Raw genomic sequence first — 10,433 nt, 5'->3', positions numbered from 1 at the left:
AAATAATAGTCCTCACAGTTCACTTTTCAACAGTTCGTTTATTAAGTGCATACAGTTTTCACATTCAAACACAGACAATATATAGTAACGTCTGAAGATTGACAGACAATGGAGGCTTTGTTTCTGAACTTTTACTCAGAACGCAGAACAGAAGCGCTGCTCACTCACTACTAAGCTGTGTCCCAATGTTGAAGGCTGCATCCTTCGAAGGACTCAGACTTCAAGGATGCAGCCTATGCGTCCTCTGAAGGACGCTCCATGTAGCCTTCCTTGGATTTCCTAATTGCGCAGCCAGGTGTTCCCGATCACCGCTCCTGGCGCCAAGCAACAGTGCGAGAGGACAGCTACTATCCTGATCATTCATTTTGATACAGTAAACAGCTATGGAGCCAGAATTGGCTATTGTCATTCATTTTTATGTTTTATATTTTACTTGAGGACATGGTGAGGATGTTTTAGCCCCGGCGCTGCCAGGTCATGTATTTTCGGTTTAGCCTTTCTCGCGCTCGTCATTGGCAGCTGTCACAGTTGCCAGGCGACAACAGTCCTTCGTAGGCTAGACCGGTCCGAGCGCGTCAGATGCGCCCTTTGATATGGGACGCTGCTGTAGTGAGCAACAATTTGTTAATATTGTGACTAATTTTGTTACTTTAATTTTCGGAACTGCATATTTCGTTAAGTATTCACTTACAAATGTGAAGTAACCTAGGCTACTGAAGTACTTTTTTCCTCACATCACAATATGATTACATTAAACTACACAAAAGTAGCTAGGCCTATATAATGTAACAACCAGATATTACTGTATATTGAAAATATACAGAAGTAAAATGCAACATATACGCAGTAATGCAGTAGTAGCCTAATATAAATGCAGTAGTTATTAAAAGTACTTTTTTCAGAAAGCCGTCGATTGAATCAGCCCTGCAAACCTGTTGGTAGACAACTTAGTGGATAGTGGAAATATGCACTCAAACGCTCTGGAGACAATCCCAGATGATGTCCCACCAGCAGGAGGCCTTAGGGGCAGCCCATCCCGGTCCAGCAGCTCAGCTCAATAGAGTCTACATCATTTTTTTTCTTATTTTATGTATTGTAAAATTAAATGTTTATGTTGATTTTGATATGTTAACGTATTTTGTAAATAGTTGGAAAAAGTGCTTTAATGTAGCCTATAGAACAAATGATTTTCATTTACCAATTTTATTTGAAAAAATAAAAAGGTATAGAATTTGTTTCATGCAGAAAGTATTACTGTCATTACAAAAATAAACAATGTCCAGAACAATTCATTCTCTTTTATTTACACAATTAAAGTAGCATAAAAATAAATGTACATAATTTTTCTTTTAAAAAATAAAAGTGAAAAAAGTTAAACAAGAATATGTAGAACATTTTTCAATCATTCTCTCAAGAAGAGAAAATAGCCTGTCCATCCTCTCCCTTCTTTCCTGTGCACTCCTCGCCTCTGCCTCCCTCTGTAGTTGCATTTCTTCTCTGATCAAGTTCAAAAACCCGTCCTGTCTCGCCACCTTCGTGCTGGTGCTACTGGTGGTGCTGGTGCTGCTGCCCCTGGCTCCTCCTCACCGTGGGCACCCACTACTGAACTCGGCCCTGGTGTGTCCTCAGGGATTGAGGCGATGAGGACAGGGGGGTTGGTGCATTGCCTCTGTCCCAAAACCTCATCCATGAGGACAAACCAGGGCCAAGTTTCAGCAGTGGGTTTCCCACTCACACGCTCACCTGTCCCAGGACACTTGCAATCCTAAAGGCAGAGCAAATGAACCATGGCTTGTTAACAACAACAGGACAATACATTTCAGCAAAGATGTGTGTATTACTTTTCTTATATATATATATATATATATATATAATTATATATAAACCCATTTTTTCCTGAATTGTTCTAAAAAAGCAGAAAAGGGTACTTAACACAGAGGAGCAATCTTAAGTGCATTCAAGACATGCATACAAAATACTTAAGAAATCATATTTCTGTATACTAAAATTTGGTTAAAACCAAATAGCATGACAGCACTACAAAAACACATAAAAGTGAAACCCCATTGCCTTATCTACTGCTTTTCTTATTGTTTTGGGCTTTATTGGGTGAGTGATATTTCTTATAATACACAAGTGCAAATATAACAAATAGGTCGTTAAACTAATAACGTTATTATCACAAGTTTTGCCTAAAACTACATGATAAATGTAGCCACGCAATGGTGACGAAGGAGTTAAGAAGAAGTTTAAAAGAAATTTAACTCTGGTTTCGCTAGCTATTTGAGTAAATTAAAACATAATACTTACATTTAAATGTGAATTTGCTGTCCACCACCGATCTCTAGTCTCGGCCGCCTTTAAAAATAAGTAAATAAATGCTGTCGTCAACGGCGCGCAATGACTTATGGGGTAGAAAAGGCCGCTAAGTGTCCATTTATGTATCCTTCTTTTCACGGGGAAACGAAGGGTGCATTTGGCGTCGCTTTTGAATCAGGGAAGCCTTCGTCGCGGCGCGATGACGCAACCGGCCTTCAAATACGGACTTCGGAGGATGCAGAACTGAATTGGGACAGCCTTCATCGAGCCGCGTGACGCAATCGGCCTTCAAATGCGACCTTCCAAGGATGCAGCCTTTGAATTGGGACGTCCTTCGTCGCGCCGCGGTGACGCAATCGGCCTTCAAATACGGCCATCCGGCCTTCAAATACGGCCTTCGGAGGATGCAGCCTTCACTTTGGGACACAGCTATAGTCTTTCTTTACTTCCCGCTTAGGAACTCCCCCGCGTTAACCTTATCATTTCCGGTGAAAAATAAAACAGCAATTTCACCACAATTGATAAGAGTCTGTGCGCTACACTATTATACAGTTTGTAAGCCAGCACTATTAGTATAAATAATACCAGGAGTTCAGCTTTTGACATTTGATTGCTTGCCGTCCTCTGTTTGGTAAACTAAACTACCCGTCAAATAAAGAGTCCTCAACAGACGCGTCAAAATAAGAGTCCTCACAGTTCACTTTCCAACAGTTCGTTTATTAAGTGCATAGCGTTTTCACATTCAAACACAGAGACAATATATCAAGTCAAGTCACCTACATTTATATAGCGCTTTGAACAATATATATTATTTCAAAGCAGCTTTACAGTGATAATAGGAGATTACAGTAACAGAGATTTAGGCTTTACAGCAGCTCTAGAATAAAGTTATTGTCCAGCTAAAGTTAGTTTTGATTGTTTCCGTTGCAAAGATCCTTAGTTATTAACTTAGCGGCCGCTTACATGACACTTTTTAAACTGAAAACAGAAAACCTTTAATGTGTTCTGGCCGTTCATTTGCACAATAACAGTGTTTGGAGGCTCAAGAATGCAAACTTTGAAAAGGTGCAGGTTTTGAAAAATTTTGAAAAACAAAACGTGAATCCATGAAAACGCTGATGGTGTGCACATACATATTATGTGTTTAGTCTATAGGTATGCGCGTTTGAATATATATGTGCGCAGGCGCGTAGTCTTTCTTTACAAACATAGCAGCACTATACTTAACTAGGACTCCGAGTTTTTGACGTCTGACTGCTTGCTGTCGTCCGCCGGGTCCGCGCTCGCACACACCATCCTCGCTTTGACCTTCTTGTTGGAGGAGATGATGAGGAATGGGCTGAGCGAGGCGTAGCATGAGGAGAAGAACACCCTCATGTCGGCCACCACCGCCGGCACCTGCGCCACCGTTAGCATGTAGATCCAGATGACGTTATCGATGCCGAAGAACACCGCGTACAGAACCACAAGCATCAGCACAGTCTTAGCGGCGCGTGCCTCCTTGCCCTGCGAGCGGCGGATGCCCTTCAGCTTCCGGCCATGCCGGTGCAGGAGCACCAGGAGGAACCCGCTGGAGCCTAGCATCATGCCCACGAACGCAAAGTCACGCACCGACACGGCCACCCCGTTCGCCACGTAGGACAGGTTATCGCGGAAGTCCACGTGGCAGAAGCCCAGGTTGAGGGTGAACGGCGGGACGGTGCCGTTGCGTGGCGCTACGGAGAAGAAGGGTGCGGCGATGCAGACGGCCATGTTGAGGAGCCAGAGCGCAGCGAAGCCGGGGAGGATTAGCTGCGGGAGTCGAGGCTTGAGGCGGGAGAGCAGCGGGCCGGCCGCGGGGGCCACGGTAGCTGCCTGGAACACGCTCAGCATGCAGGTCAGGCACACGGACAGCGCGCGCGACACACGGTACAGGTATATGACCGCCTTGCAGCCGGCGTCGTCTAGCAGGTTCCTCACGCCGAACACGCTCAGGGTCTGCGGGACGCCACGGGTTAGCAGCAGAAGCAGGTCCGCGAACGCCAGGTGGCACAGGATAGCGTCCGTGGGTGTTAGCCGAGACTCTCGCAGAAGCATGTGTGCGTACGCTAGCAGCACCAGCGTGTTTGCTAGGATCCCCAGACCCGTCTGCAGCAGGAACGACACGCCTTTGATGGTCACGCACAGGTCCATGGAGCCGCTTAGAGACGTCTGAGTCGCGGCTCAATATAAAGCCCAATATAAAGCCTTGTCTACACCCGCGGGAGCGACTCAAACCCACGGCAGAGACGAGAGAGAGCTAGAAGTGAAGAAGAGAGGAGAAGTGTCCAGCTGGGGCGCGTCCTAATGACTCCATAAGTGTCTTATAGGAAAAACGTGATTCGCGTCTTCGCGGCTCCTGCAACCAGCCCCAGGGATCAGGCTCCTCCTGTCAGGAGACAGCCCAGATCAACGCTTCTCCTTCTCAGTTTGTTTTTTTCACCTTAAAATATAATCACTTTTAAATTAATGTCACATTTAGCTAATCGTTTCGTTGTTTTTGACCCGTTTAACCTTGTATTTGAATAAATAAGGTTATTATGACACCAACAATATAAACCAACAACAAAAGGAGCCTAAATAATGTAAAGTTCAAACAGTAATGAATTAAGAACAAATAAACAGATTGCGTTAGATATTTTAGTAACACTATATTTTACAGTGTCCTTGTTACATATGTTACATGTATTTACTATAGTAATAAAGAGTAAATTATGCATTATTTCATGCAATTAACCCTCAACCAAACCCTAACCCTATAGTAAGTGCATGTTGTTAATTAATATTACTCAGTACTTAAATACAATATATAGGCTAATTGTTTTGCTGAAATGTTTCACAAATGAAGATTCGGTTACACTTTATTTTCAGGTGTCATTGTTACAGTGTAGTTATATATTTAAGTACTGAGTAATATTAATGAACTACATGTACTTACTATAGGGTTAGGGTGGGATTAGGGTTTGGGTTGAGGGTTAGTTGCATGTAATTATGCATAATTTAGGCTACTCTTTATTACTATAGTAAAAACATGTAACATATGTAACAAGGACACTGTAAAACATAGTGTTACCAAAGATTATAAGATTCTTCATGTCATTCTAGTGTATTTTTGTGTATCATTTTGTTAACGATCAATCTATTTCCATGTTTAATGGCCTGACAGTGTGTGTGAGGAATGAAGTGTGTGTGTTGTTTGTGAGGAATGACGTGTGTGTGTTGTTTGTCCTGTAATTGAGAGTCCTCAGGAGATAATTAGACAACATTAAGCTAATGAGGAGCTGTGGGACGTGCAGGTCTGGGCTGGTCTGTTTTCTTCCCATCATTCCCTCGGGAGAGCTGTGTTTACGCCTGAACGCAGCTCAACACACGCTACACACACGCTACACGCGTGTTTAACATCATCACCCCGAGGACTGATCACACCCGTCACACACACACTGTCCGTTAAGGGTTATTAGCATGTAACAGATGCCTTCGTTTCTGGATGGCTTAGTTAATATTTAGTAATATTATAGATCTGGCTGCACTGACACTATTGGAAACTAAATTTGAACTGAATTGATCTGAATAATGACTCTTTGTCTTCTTAGAGCTACTTTATGGCTGAACTCAGTTCTGTTTGCATCTTTGATTCTGTTATTTTCCCGTTTATCATTGTGAAGCGGCTTTGAAACGATCAGAAGTGCTGCGATACTAAGTCCCAAAACTGCTCCCAGAAATAAAGACAAGAGAAGAGATGGACATGAAGTTTTTAGCATAATATATAAAGCAAGGATTATAAACAAGGCAATAACAGCCAAATAAATAAACAAAATAAAGGAAATGTGGGATAACATGGGTAAAGTAAGGAGCGTTACATGAAGGAACATTTAATGAAACCCTCCACTCGTCACACAGGTCTCTGATTCGATTAGCAGCTTTATCTTGTTTTACATTCATTCAAAGTTATCTCGTCTTTAATACTGTTCTCACACAAGAACATTATTTATACATCAGCTGCAGAGCTATTTGAACAGTAATGTTGTTGATGTTTTCCAGTCAGGTGTTAGAAACCGGCGCTCTACAGAGACAGCACTTGTAAGTTTTAAATGATGTAAAGGCTACTGACTCGGGGGACTCTTGGTGCTTTTAGAGTTAAGTGCTGCATTCGATACTGTTGACCATGATGTCCTGCTCTCTCGTCTAGAGCAAGCTGTCGGCATCAGAGGAACTGCTCAGTCATACAGTTGGTTCAGTCATACCTTAAAAATACAAGCTTCTCGATCAGTATAGGAGTTTCTCATTCGGGTGTGGTCCCCCTGATTTGTGGGGTCCCCCAAGGCTCTATTGTGGCCCCTTTATTGTTTTCACTCGATATGCTTCATTTAGGCTCTATTTTTTGAAAAGCATGGCTTGTATTTGCATTGCTATGCAGATGATACACAACTTTATTTGCCTCTGACGCACACAAATAGCTTGGACTCGGTCAGTGCCTGTCTTTCCGATGTCAAAGATTGAATGCCGTTACATTTTTTTAATCTAAATGAGAGTAAAACAGAGATCATTTTGTTTGGCCCAAACATTTCTCATTTAAATTCTGGCGTCTTATCTTCAGTTAAATCGTGTGTAACAAAAACTTGGGTGTCTCATTTGATAGTGCACTTAAATTTGATAAGCAAATCAATTTAGTGGTCAAATCAACTTTTTACCAACTAAGAGCGCTGGCTAAAGTGAAGAGTTTTCTTTCTTTTAAGAACTTTGAAACTCCGATTCATGCTTTTATTTCTTCTAGAATTGACTATTGTAACTCCCTGTATTTGGGAATAAACAATTCTTCCTTAGCTAGATTACAAATGGTCCAAAACGCGACTGCAAGACTCTTAACCGGTGTTCGCAAACGCAAATATATTCCTCCTGTTTTAATGTCTTTACATTGGCTCCCAGTCCGCTCTAGAATAGACTTTAAAGTGCTTCTGCTTGTTTTTAAATGTTTACATGGCCTCGCCCCCTCTTACCTTTCAGACTAGTTGTGTAGTCAAGTCAAGTCAAGTCATCTTCATTTATATATTCCTAGCGCTTTTAACAATGTAGATTGTTCCTGTGTGTACACCATCCATTGAGAACTCAGAGTTTGTAAACTGTTCCAAAGTCAAAGTTAAAATCTAGGGGAAATCTAGGGGTGACCGAGCTTTTTCCAGAGCCACACCTAAACCTTGGAATAGTTTACAGATTCATATTAGAACTGCACCAACATACATATTTTTAAATTTAAATTAAAAACGTATCTCTTCAGTGTAGCCTATAACTTGTGATTTCCCTTGTTGTCTGTTGTTGTTTTATTTTATTTTTATTCATTGTTTTTGGTTTTAGAACATTATACAGCAAATTGGTCAACTGTGGTTGTTTTTAATTGTGCTTTATAGATGAATTGAGATTGAGATACATCGTTCATGGAGTGTTACTTTTCAGAAATGTTTTAGCTGGACGTTCGTCTAACGTTTTTTTAAAATGTTGCTCTTTTCAGAACATTCAAAAGTAACATTCCATAATGTTTGAAAAATGATACAATGGAACATTCCTTTAAAGGTGCAGTGTGTGATTTTTAGCAGCATCTAGTGGTGAGGTTGTGAACTGCACCCAACAGAAGTTACAGTGGCCGACAGGAAGTGATGTCGTCGTCTGAGACAGCAGAGAGGAGCCAGTTAAACAATGAGGTTTCATTACAAAGATTAATTAAGAAATGATGTTTACTTAATAATTCAGTAAAACGATGTTATTGTGAATATTATTGTTACGTGTTCATCATTGTGTCAGTGTTTTATTCGCTGACTTTAGCTGAAGCTTCTTTGCATGAAGAACAACATAGTGACGAAACGCGTTTGTCCGTTCAGGGCCACCGTAGAAACATGTGGATGTAAGCGGACCCGCGGTGTGTGTAGAGAGAAACGCCTCATTCTAAGCTAATAAACACATAACGCTTCATTATGTAAGGTCTTTATACACCACTGAAAACATAGTTATGAATATTATATTGCATTTCTGTCAACAGATCCTCTTGAATATTACACAATGCAACATGTCGGTGCCAATGGCCTCGTGGTCAGCGCCGACATGTAGCCGTTGCGCTCGGACGGCCCGAGTTCGAGTCCCGGCTCGTCGACCTTCCCCGATCCCGTCCCCCGTCTCTCTCCCACCTCCCTTCCTGTCTACTGTCTACTGTCCTGTAACAATAAAAGGCAAAAATCGTCAAAAAAACAATATACAAAAAACAAAAAAAAAAAGGTTCAGGGAGTATTCAGAAAGAAGGTTTTCATGGCTTAATGTGCGCTGGAGCTGCTGTAATAGTGTTGAGTTGTTCCACTCGTCAGTGACAGACTCGCTCAGCTGCACATCATTGGTGTAATTGAGCTGAGACTGAAGGCACTGGACCGTCCCGAACATCAGCGTCCCACGGCTCCTATCCGACTATAAACCAGAACAGATCTCTGCAGCGTTCAGAAGAGTGTGTGCGTGTGTGTGTGTGATGGACGCGAGCGCTCTGACGCGAGGTCTGCTCTTCCTCTCGCTCGCGGTGACCGGAGTCCCAGGGAACATCGCTGTGATCTTCGCCTTCCTCTCGCTGGCGTATCAGGAGCGTCTCTCGCCGGCCGACGCCATCGTGCTGCACCTAGCGATCGTTAACCTGGCTAACCTGTCGGTGCGCTGTGTGCTGGAGGTTCTAGCCTCCTTCTCTGTGTACGTGTTCGATGACAGCAGCTGCAAGGCCGTGATCTTCCTCTACCGCACCTCCAGGTCTCTGTCCATCTGGCTGACCTTCGTGCTGAGCGCGTACCAGTGCCTGAGCGTGTCTCCGCCGGGGTCGCGCCGCGCTAGCGCTCGTGCTCTGCTGGGCCGCTCGCTGTGTGTGGTGTTCCTGGCGCTGTGGCTAATCAACGCCTCGATGAGCGCGGCTCCGCTGCTGTTCGCCGTCGCGGCGCGGAATGACTCCAAGCTCTCGCCGAACGCCATCAACGTGGAGTTCTGCTTCCTGAGCTTCCCGTCGAGGCTAGCGCGGGACGCTAATGGTGCGGCGCAGGTGGGGAGAGACGTGGTGCCGATGGCGCTGATGGCGGGTGCTAGCGTTCTGCTCCTAGTGTTCCTGCGGCGCCGGCAGGCCACAGCTCGTAGCGGGTCGTTAGCGGAGCGGCGCGCGGCTCTCGGCGTGATCACGCTAGTCTCGCTGTACCTGCTCTTCTACGGCGTGGACAACGGCCTGTGGGTTTATACGCTCAGCGTGCCTCAGACGCTCGGCTCGTCGCTAATCTCCGACCTCAGGATCTTCTTCTCCTCGCTCTATGCCGCCGTCAGTCCCGTCATCATCATCGTCTCCAACACGAGAGTTAGCCGGAGAGCCGGAGACGCGCTGAAACTCTGCCAACGCCACGGGGACATCGACCACAGGACATGATGGATGGGAACGTTTACGGGCTCGATGTGTGTCCGCGCTCTTTGAGGTTTTTCTCTGTCGCTTTGGTGCATTTCTCAGATCACAGCTGTGATTCTCAAAACTCTACCTGTTCAACCTCCACATCATAATAACTACTTCCCAGCAAGCAATTCTGCGTTTAAAAGGCGTCTCATAGCCGTCCAAACACAGCCCAGACGTCTAGGCTAAACAAGGGAAGATTAGGGCTGTCAGTGAAGGTGTAATAGACGTCTAAACCATCGCCCAAGAATAGACTAGTCATCAATTAGAAAACAAATAAATGAAATGAGTGAAGAAATGGAACCAAACACCTTGTAATCACTCTTCGCTTACATGATGGACTATCAAACACCTCGCAAGTTATTTTGGCAAAAAACACATGTAACCAAATTCAAGGTTATTTAGTCTAGAAGTGTGTTATTGACAGCTGGACTATATCGGGTCTATAGCTGACCTAGACAGTGAAGTGACTGCTATTGCATGCTGGGAGGTCTTTGTGTCCTGAATTGATGAATTCTGAATTTCACTACTGAAGGGGAACATAAAGCATTAGATCAACCAGTTCTCTAAAATAGCTCAGATGTGCATCTCATCAAGCTTCATCTGGGAAGCAGATAAACAGAGTTAATTCTGACAATGGAAGAACATC

The 10,433-nt window shown here is 43.8% G+C and overlaps 2 protein-coding genes across 2 annotated transcripts; one reads left to right on the top strand and one right to left on the bottom strand.

Annotated features, from left to right (window-relative positions):
- Positions 1–1,278: 1,278 nt before the first annotated feature.
- Positions 1,279–5,281, bottom strand: ora1 (olfactory receptor class A related 1). Its single transcript, XM_082139926.1, has 2 exons — positions 2,311–5,281; positions 1,279–1,765 (listed from the first exon to the last, which is right to left on the bottom strand). Exon 1 carries the CDS (start codon positions 4,489–4,491, stop codon positions 3,547–3,549), a length of 945 nt encoding a protein of 314 aa, XP_081996052.1. The 5' UTR covers positions 4,492–5,281; the 3' UTR covers positions 1,279–1,765; positions 2,311–3,546.
- A 3,324-nt stretch (positions 5,282–8,605) lies between these two features.
- ora2 (olfactory receptor class A related 2) lies at positions 8,606–9,766 on the top strand (the record flags this gene model as incomplete). Its single annotated transcript, XM_082137557.1, has 1 exon — positions 8,606–9,766. Exon 1 carries the CDS (start codon positions 8,843–8,845, stop codon positions 9,764–9,766), a length of 924 nt encoding a protein of 307 aa, XP_081993683.1. The 5' UTR covers positions 8,606–8,842.
- Positions 9,767–10,433: the final 667 nt, after the last annotated feature.

This window comes from Leuciscus leuciscus (assembly GCF_965113295.1).
Source record: "Leuciscus leuciscus genome assembly, chromosome: 15".
NCBI lineage: Eukaryota > Metazoa > Chordata > Actinopteri > Cypriniformes > Leuciscidae > Leuciscus > Leuciscus leuciscus.
This window is presented reverse-complemented; position numbering and strand designations above follow the sequence as displayed.